Below are 25,854 nucleotides of genomic sequence, written 5' to 3' on the forward strand. Positions count from 1 at the left end.
AATAAGCAGTTTGATTAATTTGACCAAGAACCATGACTAAACTTTTGTAATATGATTTATTACTGCAGTTACTAACTTCAGGTCAAGAATTTTGGCAAGAAGGACAGACCTTTGGTTAAGTGATGTTAAAATGATCATATAGTGTATTAAAGATCATATCACTAAAGTATTTGCTGTGTTTGTAGCAGATGGGCCTAAGCTTAGCGCAACAGGCCAAACTCTTCCAGGTAAACTCATTGTTGTCGTCTTGGGACACAGCAGCACACAAAGCTTTCCAGGGCTTATCTGGATGCCCTCTAGCCCACTTCGTGTAGCTCACACTGTATTGGGTGTCATTGCCTTTCTGCCAATACCACTCAGACATGGATTGACTGCGTCGCAGACCGATCCAGAAGTATCTGCGACTTCCGATGTTTCGCAAAAAGTTGGTCATCTGTTTTTGGACCATTTCACTGCTTGGTGTGCTCAGCTGGTAAAATATATTTAGGCAGTATTGATGGGATTGCTGCCATGTCATGACATTAGTAGTGGTCTTAAATTGTACAGAATCTGCCACACATCCATCACGATCTGTGAGCACACAAACACATGTTAACACATTTACAGTATGCACTGTGAATTTTGATGTATTGGCATTTTAATGTAACTTAAAGTAGGATGATGTAATGTATATTAGTCAGCTAATTTAAAATGTATTTATTCTTGGTCTTGCATGATTCATCTGTGTATGTTACATCGAAGATAATTTGTGATATACATTCATAAGAAAAAGTCAGGAACAGATTTTTAATTAAAATACATTTTCTGAGCAATTAATTTCCATTAAAATAACAAAGTTATTTGTTTACACTACTGTTCAAAATATATATTTTTACTTAAAATAACAGTTTTTTTAATTTAATGTATTTTAAAATGTCATTCATCCTTGTGATGGCAAAGCTGAATTTTCATCAGCCATTATTTCATTCTTCAGTTTCATTTGATCCTTCATAAATCATTCTAATATGCTCGGTATTTTTTTTTTAGTTTTTTTTTTTTTTTGCAAGAAACATTTCTTATGTAAAACTTACAATACTGTGGTACACTTTGTTTTTAATTTATTAAAGAATAGAAAATTTAAAAGTACAGCATTTATTTTCAATAGTTACTTTTCATAACATCTTTGCTGTACCAAACAAATATGGATTTCTTAAAATTATTTAATTGTTATAGTGTTTAACAGTATTATTATGCATCATAAATAAATATAATTCTATAAAACGCATTGCAAATTAATCCAATTTCATGTCATGTGCCATTAAGACATTCAATAATATATACAATTTTGCCAATCCAATCACAATTCAATCAACTCCTGATTTCATAAACCAAATAAAATTGAATTCTTCCAAAAATTGAAGTACAATAGGTTGTAACTTGTAAGTAGAATTTGATGTTGACTTTAACTTACTCTTGGATAAAAAAATATATATATAATTTTACCTGGGTCTTTGTTTAAAATGATAGCCGGGCTTCCATAAGGAATTCCACTCTCCATCTTTTCAAACCTGTACACTCCGATCCTGGAGGTTGGATGCCAGATGACATGCACACCATTAAGCGACACAGATATGGAAGAGTAGTTTGAATAGGGAATGGGTTTCCAGCCAGTGGAGTTCAGTAATTGGCCACCTATATACACATTGTCCATACTGGCTGTTTCAGCTATGATAACAGCCTCACCTTCTGTCGAGTTCATCTGAACCAGGTAACAAGCGGCGTACATGGTTTCTGGTATGAGCTCTAAGACGAGGCCTGGACTGATAAGTCTGATGGACACCTCATTTGATGCACTGATGAACTGAGATGCATTCTTAAGTTCTGGGAATGGAATTAGCTCTGAGGAATTGGACTGTTGAGTTTTTATATTTCTGCCATTCAGCCATACTTCCGCTGTGTTAGTCACTTGCAGCCAGGAGGTATTCAGGTTCTTCACCAATGGCACAACAAACGTGTCACCCCACAGCTTTTGGGGGAGAACGTTGCTCACCACCATATTGCAATCACATTCAGTAGTTTCTACACACGGGTGGGTTAACAGCACAGCTATGCTGGCCTTAGAGTACAGTTTAATGTCCGAACCGTTAGTTTGGAACTGGTAAAGTTCGTAAGGCCTGAGCATAATTTTAAATGCTTTTTGACCATCCGCGCTGATACTTTGGACTGTGATTAAGTTCACAGCATGCTCGGCATTGATAACGATCAGCCTGAACGAATTGTATCTCCAGTTGTCCGGAGCTAACTGATCTGACATATTGTAAAAGGACGCCATCATCTGATTGTAATTGATAAATGGGATTGAATACCATGTTCCGAGATTTCTTACAGGTTGAACGATGTTAGACTGCACGCTGTTGCTGCGTTTACTGAGCCAGTGCACCACAATATTTTCAGTGCTGTTGACTTTGACTACAAGAGGGGAGTTTGTGAACTGATATTGCTCAATGTGCTTGGGGAAATGCACAATTTTAGTCTGCCCAGACTGTAGCGTATCATTATATACGTTTTTGTAGTTGATGCTGATTGAGACGAGGGTGTGGTTGTAGAAAGCAGAAATTTGGAGCGTGTTTGAGGACTCCTGTGGATGGTAGTAGGCAATGTTTTCTGGGAATGCCGTGATGAAGTCTTTCCCATAGCTCTCCACTGACAGTCCTGTCAAATCATAAGTTTAAAATGAATTATTTTTTGTACAAATATAGATATTCTGATATAACATTCCCATGCACAGTTTCCTACAGTTTACTAGTTTCTAACGTATTTCTCTGCACTCTTTCATCTCAAGAAACTTCATTTTATTTGCAGTAAAATGGAGAGCAAAACAAAACAACAATGAAACCAGTAAAACTTATATATGTAGTGATTAAAAAAACTTTGTACATACGCTTGTGTGCAGTTGTGAGAGATGATTTACCAGAGCAAACCAAAGACATGAAGAGAAGAAGAAACAGCATCATGGTCACTCCGTGGTTCTCAGAAGAGACCAAGCTAGAAAATCAGATGGATAAATAAGACAATCTGATACATAAAAACTGGTCCTTTTTCCTCTTTTTTGTCTTTTATGACTCCTTTGCTGGGAAAAACTACCTGATATGGTTTGTTGATCTGGTTTAGGCTGGTCTGGTTTGTTTAGGCTGATTTTCAAAGGTTTCCATCGTTTTCCAGAGATAATAGTTAACAATTATAGCAGAGATAATAATTCTGTCTGAATTTTAAAGAGTTAATTAATACGTGTAATGTAAACTAAAATATATAAGAGTTTCATAAAGGATATATGAAGTGGTGCAGTTCTTTTGTGAAGATATTTCTTCCTGATTCAGTCATATTAATATAATTTACTTAAACAAAACTGATTAATGTCGATGTTACATCTGTAAGTTTTATAAAATTTTACATATAAAGAAGTCACAAAAATAACCAATGCATAATTGCTAAGTTTCTAAACTTTTTGAAAGAATCCAAGTCATAGTCAAACATTTTAATTAAAGCTCTTCCTAAATTTGTTATTCCAATACAATGTCAGACAGAAATTATTGCCATATAGTGCTTTTTCAACAACAGCAGACAGATCATAAACATTCTCATGTAATTGAGTAAAACTTATGACTTACCTGATGCTTCAAGACCACAGATCTTTCACTCTCTGAGCAAAATAATCTTCTTTTGTGTGTTTTTCCAGCAACTCAGGACTATTTTGCATTCAAAACTCATTTAGTGTCTCCATGCAAGTTTGCATAATGAGCTTTTGACATATGACTATTAGTCATAACACATGCTGTATAATCTCACAGCACAATCATCACTCAATTCCTCACTCCTCTACACTCATAAAAAAGGTACAAAAGCTGTCACTGGGTGGTACCTTTTCAAAAGGTATTAATGTGCCCATTTTAGTTACTACTTATTAGTTTAAGGTACCAAAATGCACCTTTTAGGGGTAAATAAGTTAACAGGTGTATTTTTGAAAAGATGCCGCCCTAGTGACAGTTCTCACGCCTTTTTTCTGACAATGAATTGCAAGTCACTTTGAATAAAAGCATCTGCTAAATGCATAAATGGAAATAGAAAGGAAATACAATGCACGCACGAGGTCTGAGGTGTGAAAGTTGGTTTATTTGGGCAAAAAAACTTTACCAGACAATGATATGCAGATTGTTTTAATGTATCCTAAAATCTTACTATTTTTTTTTTAAAGTATATATCTTTATTTTGGAAATATAAAGTGCTAATAACAATTATAAAGTATTGTTAGAAAAACAGTGTGGACATCTTTTTTTGGAGAAGTAGTTATACCCTGTGTGAGCAAAATCAGTAGGTTTTAGTCTAATGCGATTACATTAACAAGCATTTTCAGGAAAAAAGAATATACTCTCTAGGTGAAACATAACATGAGGGTTAATGAAGTTTGTATATTAGCAGTATGTAAATTCATGATGTACACAGCTATAAATTCTAAACTAAATTCTGGCAAGTGGTTTTCTTTGGCCATTCATTATTTTTTGGAACATTAGAATTACTATCCGTCTCATTTGACCACATCTGAGATTGGAACGTACAGGGGAAAGTACTGAGGCCTTGTGTAGCAGATAGACTTCAGTAGAGTACAGCAGTGTGTAGTTTCCCACTGGAAATCCATGCTTGGGTTTGGGACTACTGAAGCACACATGCCATTCGCAGCAACACCTGGCTCCCCAGTTCCCCACCGCGTATATGACAAGTTTTGTGAGCTGTTACCCTTCTGCCGGTACCAGTCTAAATTCAGCAGACTGCGACGCACGCCAATCCAGAACCTCTCATTCATACTGTCATTACTCAGGATGCTGGCCATCTCCTCATGATCCGCTTCATTGCTGGGACTGAATAGCTCATCACTTATGAGCTTACAGTACTGATGGGATTCAGGCCAGGTTTGAGGTGTGACGATGATATCAAACTTAGAAGGAACCAACGCACAGCCTAAAGAGTCTAAATGCACACAAACACAAGTGTACATTTTTAACAATAACGTTTCCTAAAAGGAAACCTTTTTTTATTTTTTGGTAGTGATGCCACAGAAGAACCGTTATGACAATTATTAAAATAATACTCTTAAAAATTCTGGTACTTCATTGAGATCCATGGAACCTTTCCATTGCACAAGGTTATTTATAAAAAGTTTCATTATACTATAAAATGTTCTTCACACTAAGGGGAGCCCAGAATGAATCTTATTGGTATCGCTGTGAAAACCAACTTTTGCAACATGTATTTTTTAAGAGTGAACCATTTTTCACTTTAGTGACGCCAATGCATCTTTATTTTTAAGAGTGTTTGCCAAACCCACAACAAAAATCTAATGTTTTCTTTAGCAGTGGTTTTGTAAGTTCATTTTGAAAGCTTTTTGTATAATACGGCCATAAATTGGAATCATTTTTCTCAATTTACTTCTCCAAATTCCAATATTAGCATATTTTACTTTAATTCCAAGAGAACACAATAAAAGCACACTAGTACACTTCAGGATAGTGTTAACTATGGCAGATTTTAACCAATAGATTTAACTTTGCTCTTACGACAAGTGCAGATCAGGACATGTTGTATTTTATTCATTAAAAGTTAAGTTAGCAAAAACAACGGTTTTTGTATTTTATGTTCTACTTTTTGCTGTTGAACTGTTTTACAGTTTTTGCTGAAAATCATTAATAGTTATATTGATGGGAGGTTTTTATTGTGAAACCTTGATTTGCTGTACTGAGACAGCATTCAATGAACTATGAACTTTTTCCTGTGCAATAACAGTGGTAAGATAACAATGTGTGTGTACAGAATAAAAATCCCCAATTAAAAAAAAACAAAAAAAATTGTCATAATTTACTCTGTCTGATTTTATTCCACGTTCTATATGACTTTCTTTCTTTGGACCATAATGAAAATCTTTATTTAGAAGAACTGTTTTTGTCCTTACAATGAATTTCAACATAGGACATATCAACACTGGATTACAATGACTTTCATTATATGGACAAAAAATACGAAAGCATTTTACAAAATATTTTAATGAAAGTCATAGAGGTTTGAAACAAAAAAGATTTCAAAAAACAGGTTTTCACAGCAAGGCCAACTATTTTGGGTTCCCTAACAAGCCTTCAAGTGAACAGATCTTAAAATATTAATTTCCTTAATGTGGAGAACATATTGCCACATGGAAAGTTTCCATGAATGGTAAAGGTTCTTTATGGAACCTTCAGTACCAATATAGAAACTAGTGTAAATGACAGATACTTGTGATGATGTTAGAATAACACACTACATAATACAAAAAAGAACAATTATTAGCGTAGCTGACATCACCATTACCAGATAGCTCACATTTCTTACCTGGCTTTTCACTTAAAGGTATAGCAGGACCACCATACATATGTGTGCTCATCTCAAACACATACACAGCGATCTTTGTGGATGGATGCCAGATGACGTGCGTGTCCTTAAGACGCACTATCACTGATGAGTACACCGAATTGGCGATGGTGCTCCATGCAGTGGATGAAATCAAATCACCATCCTTATACACACTATCCTTGTAGCTTGTCTCTGCTATGATTAAGGCCTTGGCATCTGTCGAGCTGACAGGTGCTAGGTAGCACGCAGAGAACATATATTGTGAGATCGGTTCAACGATGATGCCTGGACCGACAAGCTGAAGAGAAGCAGGAGAAGATGTAATGATGAACTGGGATTCAAACTGCAGAGATGGAAGGGCCAGGAGTTCTGAGGAATAGGCATTCACAGTACTCAATCCTAGATCCCCGCCACTGGCACTGGCTTTCACGGAGGATGTCACATGTAGCCAAAAGTTGCTGGTGCTGAGTATTGAGGGTACGACAAATCTGCTATCCTGCAGACTGTCGGGATAAAGTTGGTTCAGCACCATGTTGCATCTGCATTCTTCCGTTTCTACGCAAGGATGGGTCAGCATCACAGCCACTCTATCATCAGAATAAACCGCAGTTTCTGTACCGTCAGTTTGGAGCTGGAGAGCAGTGTAGGGATTGAGCGTGTAGGTCTCATTTCTAGCCAGTTTTACAATTGTGACATTTTTAATCAAATTTTCTCCATTGATAACAACCAGCCTGAAAGAGCTGTATCTCCCGCCGACGTTATCTGCCGACTGATAAAAAGTATTAAGCATCTGATTCAGTGAAGGGATGGTATACAACGTACCGTGGTTTTTCAGGGGCTGAACAACATTAGTTTGCACACTGTTTCCTTTCTTGCTGATTGACTGCACCACGATGAGCTCTGTGCTGCTTACTCTGACAGTCTGAGATGTAGAACCGAGGCGGTATTCCTCAATATCCAGTGTCACAGATACAGGCTTTCCTGCTAGCAGTGTGTCCGAGTATGTCAATACCTCTGAGACGAAGATGTCCACCTTGGTGTCGGGAAAGAGAGCAGTGATACTGAGAGTATTGAGTGGAGTATATGGGTAGTAGAAAGCTATGTTTTCTGGGAATACTGTGACGAAGTCTGTTCCATAGCTGTCCCAAGACTGACCTGTTAAATTATGGATATTGACTTCATGTGAGCAGAACATGTCTTTTATTAGACCTTGAGAGGACAAAAACAGCAACATATAAAGATTTTAGAAAGAACTAATGATGCATGTTTTACCTTGGCCAATCATTGACGTGATCAGAAGAATAGTCAACATGATTTCCATCCTGATTTTAGTCTGTGTTTTGAAAAAGAAAAAATCCATTTGACCCATGTTAAATAATGTTTTATATTTTGCAATATACAGTTCTCATTTTACACCATTTTACACCATTTTACATTTTAGAGCTTTGCAGATTTGTAAAACAGTTTGTGCGCTTCTTTTTATATCAGTATAAAAAAAATAGCAGTGAAAAAAAAATTATAAATATATATATAAATATATATATATGAAGGCAACATTTTGCATGTGTTATTGTTGTTTTACATTTCCTAAACTTAAATTACCAAGTTATCGTGAGCTTAAATCTGCCATCACAATGACAATTAAATTTAGAATGTTATGCTAAATTGTATCAACTTAAAAAGTTTCCATGCAAATTGTTCTCTGTATTTACATGGTTTTAAATCATGCAATTAATCTAATGAAATGTATAAAGCGCATGACAGGCCACAACAAATGAACACCTGAGAAAAAAAAAACTCATGCCAGCTCACAAGAGTAATTTGTAATTTTAAGACAAACAAACTTCACAATATCAAAACACACACACACAAACATTTAAATGTAAATGTAATGCTTACATTAATTTTGTTATACAGCAGTTTCTTCAGTATTCGTGAATATTGCTAAGCACTGATATTAACTACAGCCATCCTACTTTTAACTGCTTCATTAATATTAAACTAGATATTTTTCTCCCAGGCAGGGTATACAGCACACAATCATAACTTCTTATACAATACTATAGCAACATGTAGCTATTTCTGTTTTTATAATTATTTTCAAAAAAAACAAACTAAAACTTAGTTTTAATAATACATCATGTTGTGCACTTTAATACCAGATTTTTATTACGTGTAAATAAGTTAATATATATATATATATATATATATATATATATATATATATATATATATATATATATATATATATATATATATATATATATATATATATATATATATAAACTTATTTACACGTTCAGCAAGACGTTGTCATCCTTCATTGGATTAATGACTGTTGTCTAAAATCTATCTGAAAACTTCACATAAAGATATTCTTACCTCATAAGCGTATCACAGCCTTCTCACTGAACCACATCACATCGTGTCGTTTCATTTAAAGCATATTTGTCATTCAAAATGCACTCTTTTTACAACTTTGCATAAACTGCCTCAACCCTGCCTCCCAAAAAAAAAAAAAAAACCTTAGGCTATAGCATGAAGCAACCATTTTCGAAAAGGTATCGATAATAAAGAGCAGAGAACTGCAGCAGAGAAATCCGTTAGGTTTATAATTTGTACTTTTAACATTTAAACATCACAGTGAGTTAAACTGACCAAGTCAAGGTCACAGTTCACTAATTTACACAGTGTCAGAATTGGGCACAACACCGGGAACAGTTGCCAGGGGACATTACCCGTGAATTATCTTGCATCGTCTGTGAAAAGGGCTAGACATTAGAGGTATCCATGGCAGTGTTGTGCTTAAGGCCAAGGTTTCGCTTCCGTGTAAATGTCAGCCTCACATGACAGTTAGTTTCGTTTTCCAATATTATATTGCCAATAAAATCGACATCCTGTTTGCATACATGCAGCTCGCAGACGCCTCACACACATCCGTAAGATATTTTCAATCATTTTAATATGGTTTCTTAAGTTACTTAAACATATTAGGCTACTTATCTGACCACATTTGATAGCGGAGGAATTATGAATTTGTTTAAGCTGTTGTTGTTTGAATAAATTTACGTGCCTGGACCAACGTGCTACCTATCATTATCGTGACAGTGACTTTGTGTCAAGATTTTACTCGATATAATTTTTATATAATGCATATAATGATTTGATAAAATTTCATAGAATACGTTATTACAAAATAGTTTTATACATGACATAATTAAAACAATAAATTGATAAATACTGACAATATCTCAATAATTAAAAGATGATTTATTATGTTTTCAGAGCAAGTATAAACCAAAATACTGCTGCAAGTTAGTGACATAACAACTTTGTGAACATGGGAGTTCAAGGACTGAGGCTCTTCATTGAGAGCAGCAACAGAAATGATTTAAGAAGCTGGGCTATTAGAGACAGTCGACTAATAATCGATGGATCTAACTTATACTACACCCTGTACTTTGACTGCAATTTGGATCAGATGCATGGTGGAGACTATGATGCCTTTGAGGAGATGGTCATACTGTTCTTTGAGAACCTCAGAGACTGTGACATTCACCCTTACGTTGTACTTGATGGTGGTGCTGACCACACTGACAAAAAATGGGACCCTCTTAGGAAACGAAAACAGGAGAAAATAAATGCGGCCTTTGCCTTGTCAGCAGGGAAAAGAGCCAAGGTCCTTCCTATTCTCATCAAAAATGTCTTCACACAGCTCCTTCATAAGCTTGAGATACCAATTATTCAGTGTCTTGGAGAGGCTGATTGCGAAATCGCTGCTTTGGCGAAAGAATGGAATTGTCCAGTTTTGTCTAATGACAGTGACTTCTATTTATTCAACTTCACGGCAGGATTCCTGCCAATCACACATTTCCTTTGGAAAAACGTGGAAGTGAACAGACGCACAAACAGAAAATTCATCCAAGCCAAACACTTTACAGTGGGAAAATTCTGTGAATCCTTCAGAATGAACCCTAAGCTTCTCCCAGTCCTTGCTACCATCTTGGATAATGATTATGTGAAGCTGCACAATATCAAAAGCCTGGGTTGGGAGAAATACTCAATGCCTGAGACGGAGCACACCCAGATTCATGGTATGCTTAACTGGTTATCCCAGTTCCCAGGGCCAGATGAAGCTGTAAGTGCGTTGCTGGAACTAACAAGCAACGAAGAAAAAACCCTCATCCAAGAAAAACTTTCCCAGAGAATCAAAGAGTACAAGCTCATCTCTGGCTATCTTGCCCAGTTCTTCCAATCAAAGACGATTCCACAGACAGCTTCTACAGGTCCACTGCATGTTCTGCCCGAATGGACCTTGAGCCTCCTACTTGAGGGAAAGATGAGCTCCTCCATTATCGATGCACTGGTACATCAAAGGGTTTACTTGACAATCCAGGTTGAAGATTTCCAACTCCCCTGTAGCAGTGAAACCTCTCGTCCCATACGCCAAGTGATTTACGGGTTACTTTTATTGGGAGAAGAAGACACTGCAGATAAACTAGAGTTAGCCATTAAACCATTGACTGGCACAAGCAAGAATTTTGTAGAGGAGTATTGCAGACAACAGTTTAAACTAAGCAGACAGAAAGTTGAAGCCATAAAGACCAGGGTGATGGAAGGACTTCAATTGGAAACATTATGGAAGGTAATAAAGATGTCTAAGCTCTCATTTGAAGTGAAATGAAATTGTTTGTTTTACAGTATTTGTCATTCTAATGTTTCTAGGAACCACACAACGTGCGTCTTCAGGTGCTCCTGGAAACTTTGGGTGTGTCGTCGGAGATTTTAAGAGAGATTCAACCTGATCTACAGCTGCAACTTTTCGTGACACGTTACTGGCTAGTAAACGCACAGCCTCCGCCATCTCAAGTGCATCTTTGGGGGCTGCTGCTGGGAATGGTCTATGGCCAGTTCAGCAGTACACCTAAAAAACAAAGAGGTATTTAAGATATTGTACATCATTATCTTGTTAACAGAAGACGTTCCTTGTAGCTCGCACTAAATTAATAAAACAAACTCATGCACATGCAGTGTATGCCCCCATTGTTACATAATTGTGAACAAATGATTATATAAATGGCAAAAAATGTTGCTGAAGTATGTACAGTACTGTAACAAAGTGTGAATGTATGCTATTTTTTGGTCTGGGGATTTAGACATGCTGTTGAATCTTAAGAAGCTACAAACTGGTCGAAGAAGGATCTCTCTGGAGCATGAAACAGCTCATCTATACAGCCAGTGGCAGTCCTGCCTGAAGTGGAGTCTCTGTCTCAATCATTTACTGTGTTGTCCCGTATCTGAACCAGAGGTTGCACGGTACAACATCCATTTATTACTCACAAACTATCTTAAAAAGCTTTTACTGATTATTTGATAATAATTATCATTTTGATTTGCATCGATAACAATCGTGCTTCCTGTTTGTGACTTCCCACATGTAATTTAAAATGCTTGAAAATATAATGTATGATTCCAGTTTTAGTAAAAAAAAGAAAAAGAAAAAGAAAAAAAAATATATATATATACAACCACATTAATATTCAAATAAAAGTTATTTTTTTACATTCTGTTAATCAAAGAATGCATCAAAGAAACCATGATTGTTACCAAATTAGCATATTAGAATGATTTCTACAGATTTCTAAATTTGCTATATACAAAGTGTCCACTGGTGTTGTTGTACATGAATACTAAAAGTGTTGTTCTGGTGTTGTGTTTAGTTTGTACCGTGGAAAACTGGTGCACCAGTTTGTCAAAGAGCTCAGGAGAGGAATCACTCTGCACTCTCTGCTGGTGAGGGGCTCAAGCACCGAGCTGCTCTTCAAACAGCTGAAGGAGGCAATTGTGAGCTTGGTGGGTAAAGACTTCATCAAGAAAATGAGAACCGGGCTCGAGCACAGAGCTGCTGGGAAAACACAGAGAAACTACAAAGGCCAAAATCCACCTGTAGATGAACTGAACAGTTGCTTTGAACATCTGAAGTGCAAGGATATTGATGACTGTGAAGATGACGATGATATCAGTGGGAAGAGGAAGACCAAATCCAAGGATCAAAAGACTAAAAATACTGAGGTTTCCTGCACCATCCGTACCAGACACAAAGCTAAAGATCGCAATGCTGATCATCCCTCTAAAAATCCAAGAAAAGAGGCTTCGAGTATCCCTTAAAGGACAAGAAAAAGAAACATGTTTGAAAACTATTGCAATTATAATGGAAAGTGCTTGAATAATTGTTTTTTTTAAATGCATGTCACAACATACAACAAAATCATTATAAAATATTTGTGTTAAGGTGTTGGACTTTGGGAATTTGATGAATTGGACTATTCTGCAAAGTATTTTAAGTAAAATTAGATTTTATTAAAAATGAAAGGTGTATTAAAATTTAAATATTTCTCTATTTTAAGCTTTATTATGTGTGTATATAACCGGTTTCTATAATGCTGCATAACGTATTAATAGCTGTACCTACAATAGCCAGCATTACCCAAAAGAATACATTATACTAAAAAAAAAAAGGTACGTGTATTACATTTAAATTCTGTTTGCTGTGGTTTATTGCTTGATTTTTCATATCAAAATGTTAAATGTAACAATTATGCATTAAGCTATTATAAACATTAATGTCATTAATTTCAGTGATTGAATGAAATAAAAATTGAACTTGAAAATGTATGTAGTGCATGCATAGTTAATCAGATTTATCAACATCAGAGACACTTTTTTTTTTTGATTTGTAAAAATTTTATTGTACAATTGTGTTCTGAAATGACCACAACAGATTACTGGTTTCAGCTGTGCAAACCACAATAAAATAAATACAATCTTAAAAATAGAAAAAAAAATGTTTTACCTATCACCCTTCATTTTAACACTTTTATACTGTTTAATATATCAGTGTATTATAATGTTTGTTTTCAAAGCAACAGCAATGCCAGACAACAGAATGGGCAGAAAATGATTCTCACCAATTAATAAATATGGACAACGTGATCATAAAGAACCACTATCCGCAATACAAAGTACAAACATGTTTGCATTATTCGCATACTGCAAAAACTGATATATATAGTGTATCATCATTAGCTGTACCTTATTAACCAGATACAATTTTGGCAGATGGGAGTAAGACAATGCCCATGGGCTGCAATGAGGTTTTTTTGGCATTGGAGGTGGCAGGACTTCATCGAACATTTCTGTACACCCAACATGAGCATCTATTTAACGGAAAATCATTAAACCTTTAAAGGACTAAGCGTTCACCTAACCGAGCACCAAGCAGGTGAGAAAATAACACTTTAGGAAAAGCCAAAGTAAAGGGAAAAGGCAAAAGCATCTTATTTTAGATGGCCCTAATACCAGTGTATTAACATAAGAAAAGTAATAATATAATTTTGATACCATGTAAATACAGAGGAACTGATAAGTAATTGTACAAGCCAGTTGTATTAATCATCAGTCTAATATAAGAACTAATAGTGCGTGTACCATCATAAAATGGGACCCTGTAATCTCATAACACCATCATTCTGTCATCTTGTATCTTCAAATAGAAAGTCATTATAAAAAGCAGATTATGAAAAAGCTTTTGCAGTGTTTTGCTATAAATCAAAATCTAAACAGTGCCTGTTTTACCGTGTTATAAAATGAATCACGCATGTCTTCATTCACACTCTGAGTGGTCCTTTCCACAAAACAACCCTCCACTCGTGGTTTAATTCAAAATAAATGATTATTCAAGCATAATTTGGAATGCATTATCCACATTGTTTCACAAACCTCTAACAAGAAATGCTTTAACAAAATGAGATATAAACGACACAAAATCCTTTTAATAATTATAATAATAATCATAATACATCCCTAAATCATGAATTCTATACAGCCACTGTATGGACAGATACAGTATCTCATAAATAAAGTTCGCCCAGATGCTATGGGAAGCAGTACAGTCATAAAGCAGCACACCAAAGCATCTCCATGGGAAAGGGCACGTGTCAAGAGATGACATTTCATTCAGGACCAGGTCATCGATATACAGTCAGCTCCTGGTCTTGACCTTTAAAGGGTACTGTACATACAGGTCAGACCCGACTGATCACTTTGGATAGTTTTGTACGTTATGAGACCAGCCCGAGCGACATTCCAAACCACGTGCCCCAGCCCCACCCTCCATCTCCTGCACGGGACACAATGTGCGTCATACTTCATGGAAATCATCAGTGTCTGCCATCTTTTCTCCACCTCTGAGTCTCTCTAATTTCTTTATGACCTCTGATACCACGCACACAGAGGATGTGAGGCCCACCAGGAACAGCAGATCTGCACAGAGGGGATGGTGTATAAATCAGTGAGCAAATCACGTGACACGTGAAAATCCAAAACACAGTAACTGATGACAGTATGTTGTCAATAAAAATCTCATTTAATCAAGAATTTTACAATAATTTTATCAGCTCCACAAATTAAGTGAAAAAGTTTGAAGGTGGACATTAATTTCAGAATTCAGATTTGATATTTAAGTTTTGCTTTAATGACAGCAGCATTTGAGAATCCAGTTAGTTTGAGAAAAGCCTGATAAATATTCTTTAAGATTGTTGTTATTTGTATTATTTTTATTTACTAAACATATTTAAAATAATTTGTGTGTGTACGTGTGTGTAAAAACTTGAAAAATGTGCCTTGGCAACTAACTGAAATTAAATAAGCTGAATTGCTACAATAACTAAAACTGAAGTAAAATGTAAAATATATATTAAAAAAATCATAATAATAAAATGACAAAAGCACATAACAGAATTTCTCAAATTAAAATGAAAAATAAAAATACAAAAGATCCATAAATACTATTATATATTTTAATAATGCTAAAATATCACTCTATGGATGATTTGAGAATGTTCCAAAGAACAGATCTTGTGATTCAGTAGAAGATCTTTACAGATCTATACAAGGAGTTTGCATGATCAGTGTCACATATTTTCTTCCTTTTTTGTTTTAAAGGTCCCGTTCTTCATGATCCCATGTTTTAAACTTTAGTTAGTGTGTAATGTTGTTGTTATTAGAGTATAAATAATATCTGTAAAATTCTAAAGCTCAATGTTCAATGCCAAGCGGGATATTTTATTTAACAGAATTCGCCTACAACGAACGACCCGTTTGGACTACATCCCTCTAGTTTAATGTCGGATTCGCACAAAGATTATTCTTGAAAGATGGAGCTTTTCCCTCTTTGTCTGGAGAAGGCCTTGTTTATGGACCACAACCGGTAAGTGTATTTTATTAAGTTGGTGCGTTTAACAGTTTCTGTAACTTATTACACAAAGGGCAACGCTGTTTAGCTTTGTTAACTAGATGTTAGGGCTGTGCAAAAAATCGAATGCTATTTTCATGCGCATCTCGCCAGTAACAACACTCCTGTGATTATAAGTACATCTCCAGCACGTGCGTTCTTTTACTGTCTATGGTTCAGATCAGGATTGTCAGGTTTTCAAAACAAATCCTGCCCACTTGCTTCTTAAAACTAGTCCAATGGCTTTTCCAGGAGGGCAGCGTGCTCCCAGCTGGTGTTGAATCACAACACAGGAACCGCTGGCACAATCAGAACTCGTTACGTATTTCTGAAGGAGGGACTTTATAGAACAAGGAAGTCATCAGTGAAAACGTATGACAGTGAAAACAGAGGTATACATGTATATATGAATTGTGTGAAAAATACTGTTTTTTTTACACGCGAGACATGAACATGTTATATTGCACACTGTAAACACAATCAAAGCTTCAAAAAAGCACCTTTAAATCTACTGCATCTTCTGCATTTTACATAACATTTTTGGGCTCTGCTGTACATTGTGAAAAATGTTCTGTAATGATGTTTACTCTATTGTTCTGGTTGCATACCTAAAATGCTGAGGCTCTCAGTCTGAAAGACCTTCTGTAGCGGAGGGAAGTATATGACCAGGAGTTGGCCCATGATGGAGCCCAGAACTGCATAGCAGAACATCCTGTTACTGAATAAGCCCATCTCATACACCATCCGTGTCTGCAAGATGACAAAAACAGTGGACCTCGGATGAATCATTGACATTAAATCCAGGCTTAAACACTTATCAAAGACAGCATAACTTTTTAAACAACACGACTCATAAGTGCCCCTATTAAGGGTTATGGAAGGTACATTTTTTTGGTTCTGGGAGCCCCCAACAAGTTGACATGCACGCAAGGTTAAAAAAAAAAAAACACTTTCATTGTCTTATAATTTGCATTTATTTTTACCTTACTTACTCAATGAGTCCTAAACGATTCATTTTTCCAAACCTCTCCTTTGTGTGGCATTAATCTGCAGTGATTGGTCTCATTTTTATTTCATCATGCCAATAATTCCTGACAAAGCATTTTTTTTTAGGACAGTGCTGCCTTGTGTACTACTGCATTACCTGGGAAACCGTTATTTTTACCGCTCCAAAAGCAGACCCTAGTGGCAAAGAATGAATCTGCATTTACATTCAGACCAATGCGAAAAGACTAGCAAAGTGGATGGGCAATATGCTAACATTTTATGTTTACTTCAACATGAAACAGCTCAGGATGCATTTTAAAAATGGCTCATTTCAATGATTCAGTCAACTCTTTCTTTTGAGAGACAGTAACTTTATACATGGTGCACCTTCAGATTTAAAACTTTGCGGGATGTTTTCAATTACTTAGAGCTGTGTTACACACTGTATGAAAGGTCATTTTAAAAAATCCATAAAAGGGGCACTTTAAGATCCTGCTCTACCCATGGTCTTAATATGTCCCTTGAGAATATTAACATGAAACACGTATGTGCATTTTGTTCATTTTTGGTGTTGCTTATACCTGTGATCGGGAACTGAGAGCGTTGAACATATCGAAGAACACAAAACAGGTAAACGTCATGGTGGTGTCCCGTGGGGTGATCTCATTGTCCCGCAGCTAAAGAAAAAAAAAAGATGATTTATTAGACAAAGGAAGTGGTGGGGGGGGGACTAGGACATGCTTTTATGGTTCCTTGCAAAGTGTTTGGCAGTGTTTCTGCAGCTTTCAGGAAGCAATTATTTCATCAAATTTAATGTACTTCATTAACTACTTTATTTTCCAAAATGGTTTCGCTGCTACTTTACCCAGAAAAAAAAAATCATTTATTAATTTTACAGCTCTCGTTTTAAGTGTTTCTAACCAATTAGAGACTATGCAAGGTAATGGCACTTGTGTACCAAGGCTCCATGAAAAATTCATTCTCAAGCATACAAAAAATAAAAAAACACCAAATAGTTAATATACACACAGAATTGCATGATGCCTCTAAAACAAAAACAAGGCACAGTGCAAACAAATCGTTTAGTCATTTACCTAATAGTCTGTTTTGAATATATATGGAACACAAACAAAAAACAAAGCAGAACACAAATGTTCAAGAAGGCCTCGTCAGATGTACATTGCCTACCTCTCTCCAGAACACAAACAATGTGCCGCAAACAATGATGAAGGACGACACTAGGATTTTCACTATCAGACTGCGCGTGATGATGCTGTCTCGAACATTCCGTGGAGGTTTCCTGATCACGTCTGGGTCGACAGGCTCCACTCCCAAACTAATGGAAAACATTTAAGTTCATTCTTATTCTGAAATAAACAATGTAGGGCTGCAACTAACGATTATTTTGATAATCGATTAATCTGTCGATTATTTTTATGATTAATCGATTAATCGGTTCATGTACTTATATTTTAGTTTTTTCCATTTTTCCCCAAGTAAATTATTAATAAATGGTCTTTATCCTTCAGCATAGATTTTTAAGAGATTTTAACCATTTTGTCATATCCTCATCAAAAATATACCTGGAGTTGTTTTATTGTGTTAGTAATCCTTTGTCGAACTCTTCTGCAATCAGAACACTGACCCATACTCTAGCAAATTTCACAAGTAGATTTCAAATAATGTTTTCACCATGACAGTCCTTAGAGCTACTAAAGTAGTTTAACATCCCGAACAAAGCTTATTAAGGAATCTTTCAGAACATATTTTCACGAAGAATAAGGATAAAACAGAATAAAATTGCAGTGCATTGTATTTTATTATTTACTGGGAAACAGCTTTATAGCTTTTGCTGTGAAATTGTAAACAATCCTTCGAAAAAAGTGCCAATGGCATGAAACCTGAATGGAACTCACAATTGAAAGTAAAATCCATCAGAAGGTTGTCCAGAAAAAAAAATTGGACACACACAAAAAAACCTGCTGTGTGAAAAAGAGCAGTGAATACTTAGAAAAAAAAGTGCATTTCAAATATCTTTAAACATTTACCTCTCTCATTCAGTCATAATTAGGCTGCACGACTGAATTTTGAACTGGTAAACGACAAACTGATCACAGAACATGTTTGTAAAGCTTTAAATGTTAACTGTTAAAAAGCAATGTTATCAGCTTTTACGACTAAACATTTGCAAACAACATTGTACTGGAGAATCTGCACAAAGGAAAGTCTTAGGGGCCGTTCACAAATCGCGCCTAAAAACGCGTGGAAAACGCTAGGCGCACAGCTTTCTCCTTCTTTCCAAAGCGCTCGGGCAGAAGCGCCCCTGAGGCGTCTGCCTTTGCTAAGCAACCATGACGTGCTCTCTCCTTGAAGACGCGGAAATTTCAGCAAAGGATAAATGGATTTGCAGCTCAAAAAACCGCTTGCAGTAGCTCTGCTACTAAATTTATTTCAAAATGGAAATCCATATACAACTATGATCAGCTGTTCCTTTCATCTTGACTGAGCTTTTAACGTTAAGGGAAAGGATGAAGCTGATTGGTTAGTTCTTGTCACATGACCCGCGGTGCGCTTGCTGCATTCTGAAAAGTTGAAATGTTTTTAACTCGATGCGGTGCGGTGTTGGAAATAGCGAACTTGAGCGCGCAAAAGACGCGATATGTGAACGTCCCCTTAAACAGTTCAGTAGTGCAGAGTTTACAGGTTACTCTTCTTTTTTGAAGGCTCAAAGTTAAGTACTCCCACATCACGCTGAATGCTGCAGAGACGCTGTTCGGGAAGCACGTGACATAAAACAAGGCCAGCTATTGGCTATTCGCTACTTCTCCTGCTGTACTGGCTGAGTAAAACCTCCGGTGGCTCATTACTGCCACACTTTGGTCACCGCAGATTTGAAATATGCACGAAATGAGCCGCTTACGGCAAATAAAAGTTATTTAGCAACGAATCGATGACTAAATTAGTTGACAACTATTTTAATAATCGATTTTAATCGATTAAATCGATTAGTTGTTTCAGCTCTAAAACAATGTCCAATGTTCTTATACTAAAAATTGCAGTCCTGATTCAACTGCGGTGATAAATTAGTTAGTAATCAGTTTATTACCTCTGGGCTGGCGGCCCATCCATAATGATGTTGATCCAAAGGATTTGCATGGCATTCAGAGGGTTGGGGAAGTTCATGAGTGTTGCCAGGGAGATGAGGGTGAGGGCGGCAATACTCCTGAAGGAAGAGATCATTTCAACAGTATTTATAACCTGGATGAGTATCTTATTAAACATATATACATATTTATATTTATATATTAAGTAGAAATTATATAAAATGTATAAATTTGATCTTTTTGTTCATCAAAAATCCACAAAAAAAAATTAGGCAACATAACGGTTTTCTACATTAATCATAAGTAATTATTCTTGAGCTGCAAATCAGCATATTAGAATGATTTCTGAAGGATCACATGGCACGACTAGAAAGACTGGAGTATTGGCTGATGTAATTCAACCTTTTCATCATCACAGGAATAAATTACATTTTAAAATATATTAACATAAAATTATATTTGTAATAATATTTCACAATATTACCATTTTCACTGAATATTTAATCAAATTAATATAACCTTGATGATCACGAGACTGAAAGATCTTACCAACCCCAAACGTTGAACAGTAGTATATTCATAGAAATCAAACTAAAGCTATAAAAACTAAAGAAATAAAAACCATGGAGCACCACTGCCTCTGTCTGTGAGTCTCCACCAGAAAAATGTCAGAACAATAAAACAGCACAACCCATCTGGTTTCACATACACCACATATTAATGTAAAAAGAAAACGGTTTTCATTTCTGATAATGGGAGCATGCCAACTCACGTGCTCAGCTGAAAGCGCACAAAGTTCTCAATGTTGTTGTAAATCCCCTTTCCTTCTTCAATAGCAGACCTAGATTGAGAAACAAAGGCTTGAGGACATGTGTAAACTTGTCAGACAGCACATCAATAGTCCTCACGAGTCTGATAAAGCCAAAAAAGCCCAAGAAAGCATATGCTTACATGATAGTTTGAAAGTCATCGTCTACCAGGATCATGTCTGCTGCCTCTTTGCAGACATCAGTGCCAGTCTGACCCATTGCCACACCGATGTCTGCTGCCTTCAGTGCCACCGCATCATTGACACCGTCTCCCGTCATTGCAACAACAGCACCGATGTTCTGTAAGGACTGAAGCCAGAAAGAGCACTCTAAGAAACATGGTTATATGTGGAGTATGAACACAAACAATCAGTTTGCTGCACTCACCTTAACTATCTTTAACTTGTGTCTAGGGCTGGCTCTGTAGAATACCACTATCTGTGGAGACAAGTTAAAAATGAATTTCACGGCACCCACTCCTCATACCAGCTCTACACATTGGCAGATACAAATGAGAAAAGGTCTTGTGTTCACGATTCAATTACTGCATGAATCTATTTGAAACTGTTTTTACTATCACTCAAAAATTAAAAGGTACTACAAACCTCTTACCGGTACATGCCACAGTTATAAGACTGCCTACTAAAGATTTGTGGACTTGAAAACTGTCCAAACCTCTACTGTGAGTCTTTTGGATATTAGCTTAGAGTGTATGAAAGCAGGTTCATACCTTGGGCACTATCTGAGAGAGTTGCTGGATGTCCATCTGGTCGACTTCTTGTCCAGACAGAGATTGAGAACCTTTGGTATAGAGGCCTAGTCGACTTGCTGTGGTCAAGAGAGGCAACAGAATAAATTTGTGTGAGTAATTTAATCATTTATTTTAAAAAATAAGTAGATTCAGAATGCTTAATTTACAAACTAAAAAGTAAAAACTTAAAGGATCTTTTTTATATATTTATACGCTTCAAACCAGTGTTATTTTAGTATCACTGAAATACTATTATAGTATGCACTAATATTTTGAAATAGTTCTTATTTTTATATTTCCCATTTTATTTTTAAAGTTTGTCATTTTTTATTTGTTTAAGGTTTTTTTAAATGTCTACCGTATTTTTCAGACTATAAGTCGCACCTGAGTATAAGTCGCATCAGTCCAAAAATACGTCATGACGAGGAAAAAAACATATAAGTCGGACTGGACTATAAGTCGCATTTATTTAGAACCAAGCACCAAGAGAAAACATTACCGTCTAAAGCCGCGAGAGGGCGCTCTATGCTGCTCAGTGTAGAGTACAGGAGCACTGAGCAGCATAGAGCGCCCTCTCGCGGCTGTAGACGGTAATGTTTTCTCTTGGTTCATTTCAAATTAATTTTGATAAAAAAGTCACACCTGACTATAAGTCGCAGGACCAGCCAAACTATGAAAAAAAAGTGTGACTTACAGTCCGGACAATACGGTATATAGTTTTTCATTTTTATTTCAGTTTTTGCTTTTAGATAATCAATAAATATAGATTCTGATAACTAGTTGAAATTAAATATTTTTGTATTGTTTCAGTAAACTATACTAACCCTTATTCAAGCCAAATAGAAAAATGTTTTAATAAAAGTGATTCATTTTCAAAAATCATTTGTTCCATTAATTGATTCAAAACTGTGATTCCAAAAACATTCAAAATTCAAAAGCCATTTGTAATGTATGAAACTGCTTTAGTAAAAATTTAGACAAGCAAATATTAGTTATACTAGTAATATTTAAGTTTTTTTTTATTACGTGTCATTAAATTGCTGTGTCATAAAAAAATTACACATATTTCTTCTCTGTGTTCATTTACAGGAAAACAGTTCAAAATAGATTTACAATTTTTTAGATTTGACATTAATCGTTAAAGTATATTATACATGTAAAAAGAAATAGCAACTATTTTCCAGGCCTAAAATGTGAGTTGATTAAGAGTTGAAAATGTCTGTAAATGATATAAATTGTCGAAGATGGAGAGACGCGCACTGTGCCAGAAAAGGGATAACAAGCTAGAAAGGCATACCTATTGACACTGCAGTCTCTTGTGAATCCCCTGTGATCATCTTCACTGACACACCAGAGCTGATAAGCATCGCCACTGCCTCTTTAACTCCCGCTCTGGGAGGGTCGATGATGCCCACCAGCCCCAGGAAGGTAAGAGCACCCATCTCAGATCCAGAAGCAAACGCCAGCACTGCCAGAGGACAGGACAACATCATCAGCTGCAGCCAAAGTCTGCTTGATCTCAATATTATTACTGTGTCCTCTGTGAAATGCCTTTAATTAAAGGAAACTAACAGAGAGGAATGTCAATGTGTGAAAGCACTTTTTCTGCATCCTCAGAGACAACTTAATCTTATCAAAACAAGCCTAATGACATGTAGACAGCTGTAAACTGGGAAAGACTTGCCAGGGGCAACTAAGGAGGCACCATTAGAGCATTAAATATAATTTTGAAAACCATCTCATACGCAGCTATTACAAAAGGTTCAAACGGTCAAAAGAGGTGTTAAGAGCTAGGGTTGTAAACTGAACAGAATGAAGATTTGTATTTTTTATTTTCCCTAAATATCATTTTTTTCCCCTCCATTTAGTAATGCCCTTCAGAAGCTACAGAAATACGTTAACATGTTTCCCAGAAGACAAATTAAGTTCAGTTTACCCTGTTCTTCAAAATCCAATATAAAAGCTGAGACAATGTTTCAAGACTTTTGTTTCAACATCATGTATGACATTTATTAGAGAAACGAAAGTGCTGTACCTCTGAGACCCGCAGTGCCCATGTAGCTCTTCTGCTGCTGGAAGAGTTCTCTCTGCTGATGGGTCAAAGGCAGAGTGACCCCTTGACTGTTGTAGGAAGTACAGAAGCGGATGATCTGCTCATAGGCACCCTTCACAAAGAATGTGGCAGGTTTGTCCTGTCATTTAAATCAGAAGTAAGGAAAGATAATTAGTTAGATTTTTAAATCGCAGCAAAACTTCACAGCTTATTCTGACCAAGTACTGCCGAAATGACTAAACAAAAGGGCTATATTATTGATAAAGTGACCAGTTTTTTTAGACAACATTTAAGGAGTTTTGTTTTCCAGTGGACTGAAAAGCACTTGTGCACCCTGACACCCATAAACTGAAAGAAGCTAGACACTCAGATTGGATCTTAAGATTTCAAGAAAGCTCAGTATGAGTCTGAGAGTAGTGATAAATAGCCAGCCAAGAGAGAAAGCATTTGGGTGCTTTCTATCCATTTTAAGACGAGACATTTTTTGAGGGGAGCTGATTTGGTGCATGTGAATCAGTAGGATCAGCGATGTGAATGCGAATTTCAACGTGCGCTATTATAATGCTGCCAAGTCATTTTCAGCTCCAATTACAGTACCTTGCAGCAGCTATTTCTTCACATTTATGAAGAGTTGTCTACTATGTGGTCCAGCTTACCTGCTGGGTGCGATGGACGACACGGACAGCCATCCACTTCTGCTCTGAGGAGAAGGGCATTTCTTCCAGACGCACAAACTCCTGCTGCAGCCCCTCCAAACCCATCTACAAAGAACAGAAAACATGTGGTCACATACTCTGCTCACTTGAATCCTTCAAAGAAAATACAAACAGTCCGATCTAATCTCAAAGAGACCTATCAGTTCTGGCTCAATTAAATAACTACAAAACTGTATGGTTTATCATCATTCTTAAAAATATATTTTTTTGTGTTCCACAGAAGAAAAAAAGTAATGACAGCTGAGGTGAGTAAATGATGACAGTGTTTCTGGGTGAACTATCCCTTTAAGCAGTGCTTGCAGCATGTGACTGTTCTGAAATGCTTTTGGGCTGGCCCTGTGCAATTCTGTGTACAACACAGCAGTATTGTGGCAGTGAGTTTTGCGCAGACAAGAACCACCCACATTTTCTTATGAAAACATAAAAATCCAGTTCTTTTCATCCTTGGATTTGCATGATATTTCTCTCAGTTTAATCCCCATGTAAACGTCCCTGTGGAGAAAACAATGTTATTAGAGTACCAGATGTTAACACAACCGGGACCCTCAGGGGAGATGCTGTTGCCACAGTAACCTGCTCTATGGGGTGTGAAAGCGTGTCTGCTCATCTTAATTAGCATGAGCATGCAGAACCGATTCAAACACTGTCTGTTTGCCAAAATGAGGGTACATAAGGTGACAGACAGTACCATGCAGTCATCATTCCCACAGGCTGCTGCCTCTTGTTTGCACTAGTGGACAGAGCCACCAGGCACGTCCAACCACATTGCTTGGGTTTAGTTATGATACAATATTTGCATGTAGTACCACAAAAGATCAACAATTAGCAGCATATCATGCAGAACAGCAACATATTGTACCTTCATAGCCAGGGCGATGAGGGCACCTTCGGTAGGACGGCCCATCAAGGTATTGCTCCTGATTACAGCATCATTGCACACACAGCCAGCCTACAGGGTTTCAGACGCCAAAAGAAATGTGTCACACAATGACACCCGAACAGCTCTCCATTTCATAATAATTTCTGCTCAACCTCACCTCCACAATCTTGCTGATGGAGGTGTTGGAAAAGCCATGTACCACCTCTCCATCCATCAAAACCTCGCCAGAATTGTTGTACCCAACGCCAGTGACCTGTAAAAGAAGCCAAATCAGGTCAAGGAGATCTTAACACCTTAAATTCAAAAATGAAATGGCATTTAACTTAAATAGTGTGATGTATATGAGTGAAATAGGATATAAATGTAAGATGGGACTTCACAGGTATTTGGAGGTAAGGGGTGGAAAAATAAGATTTCTTGGTGATGTCAGCCAAGGGGAAGTTCTTTCCATGGATGTTATTAAATTTTGAGGAAAGATTACAAACTTTAACAAACACACAAGGCTTAAACACTGACGCTAGATGACTTTAGCAGTCTTTTGAAAGAGCTCTGTTTGCAGCCCACAGGGATGTGAAATAAAAAAGCATGATGTAATAGACCAGGGAGAAGCGACCTAGTAAGTTTAAAAAGTGAGAGACTCAATCTACTCCTCAGCTGACTGCTTTGAAGATTTATTAGAGCAGGCCGATGGAACAGCAATGAATTCAGGACTTCATCAGGCTTCTGAGACATTCCTCCTGTCCTCAGAGAGAAACCCAGAGGCTTCTCTTCAAATGTATAGGGATCATGAACTATCACAGCTATTAACACTTAAGAAGATGTATTTCTAATGTGGTGCTGGTTTCAGG

The 25,854-nt window shown here is 36.6% G+C and overlaps 3 protein-coding genes across 5 annotated transcripts in view; 1 reads left to right on the forward strand and 2 right to left on the reverse strand.

Moving 5' to 3' along the window:
* The first annotated feature begins 390 nt into the window (after positions 1-390).
* Positions 391-13,085, forward strand: LOC132158767 (protein asteroid homolog 1-like). Of its 2 annotated transcripts, none has more exons than XM_059568317.1 (5): positions 391-472; positions 9,700-11,059; positions 11,140-11,353; positions 11,571-11,730; positions 12,135-13,085. In XM_059568317.1, the coding sequence occupies exons 2-5, from the start codon at positions 9,755-9,757 to the stop codon at positions 12,580-12,582; spliced, it is 2,127 nt and encodes a 708-aa protein (XP_059424300.1). In that variant the 5' UTR covers positions 391-472; positions 9,700-9,754; the 3' UTR covers positions 12,583-13,085. The 2 variants fall into 2 exon arrangements, with proteins under 2 accessions (XP_059424300.1, XP_059424299.1); XM_059568316.1 differs by lacking the exon at positions 391-472 and adding an exon at positions 9,208-9,353.
* On the reverse strand, positions 4,533-8,922 carry LOC132157837 (uncharacterized). The gene is made up of 4 exons (XM_059567108.1): positions 8,797-8,922; positions 7,687-7,747; positions 6,394-7,569; positions 4,533-5,001 (listed from the first exon to the last, which is right to left on the reverse strand). Exons 2-4 carry the CDS (start codon positions 7,733-7,735, stop codon positions 4,562-4,564), a joined length of 1,665 nt encoding a protein of 554 aa, XP_059423091.1. The 5' UTR covers positions 7,736-7,747; positions 8,797-8,922; the 3' UTR covers positions 4,533-4,561.
* Positions 13,077-25,854, reverse strand: part of LOC132158765 (calcium-transporting ATPase type 2C member 1-like) — a 45,765-nt gene continuing 32,987 nt past the window's right edge. For both annotated transcript variants that reach the window (XM_059568315.1, XM_059568314.1), the window contains exons 14-27: positions 25,164-25,259; positions 24,986-25,075; positions 24,067-24,171; positions 23,393-23,549; positions 22,655-22,825; positions 21,337-21,434; positions 20,994-21,044; positions 20,749-20,915; positions 20,570-20,638; positions 19,800-19,916; positions 17,882-18,029; positions 17,275-17,370; positions 16,315-16,456; positions 13,077-14,736 (exon numbers count right to left, since the gene is read on the reverse strand). In XM_059568315.1, coding sequence (XP_059424298.1) covers positions 14,615-14,736; positions 16,315-16,456; positions 17,275-17,370; positions 17,882-18,029; positions 19,800-19,916; positions 20,570-20,638; positions 20,749-20,915; positions 20,994-21,044; positions 21,337-21,434; positions 22,655-22,825; positions 23,393-23,549; positions 24,067-24,171; positions 24,986-25,075; positions 25,164-25,259 — 1,629 coding nt within the window. In that variant the 3' untranslated portion in view covers positions 13,077-14,614. The remainder of the gene's footprint in view (positions 14,737-16,314; positions 16,457-17,274; positions 17,371-17,881; positions 18,030-19,799; positions 19,917-20,569; positions 20,639-20,748; positions 20,916-20,993; positions 21,045-21,336; positions 21,435-22,654; positions 22,826-23,392; positions 23,550-24,066; positions 24,172-24,985; positions 25,076-25,163; positions 25,260-25,854) is intronic.

This window comes from Carassius carassius, chromosome 15 (assembly GCF_963082965.1).
Source record: "Carassius carassius chromosome 15, fCarCar2.1, whole genome shotgun sequence".
Classification (NCBI taxonomy): Eukaryota; Metazoa; Chordata; class Actinopteri; order Cypriniformes; family Cyprinidae; genus Carassius; species Carassius carassius.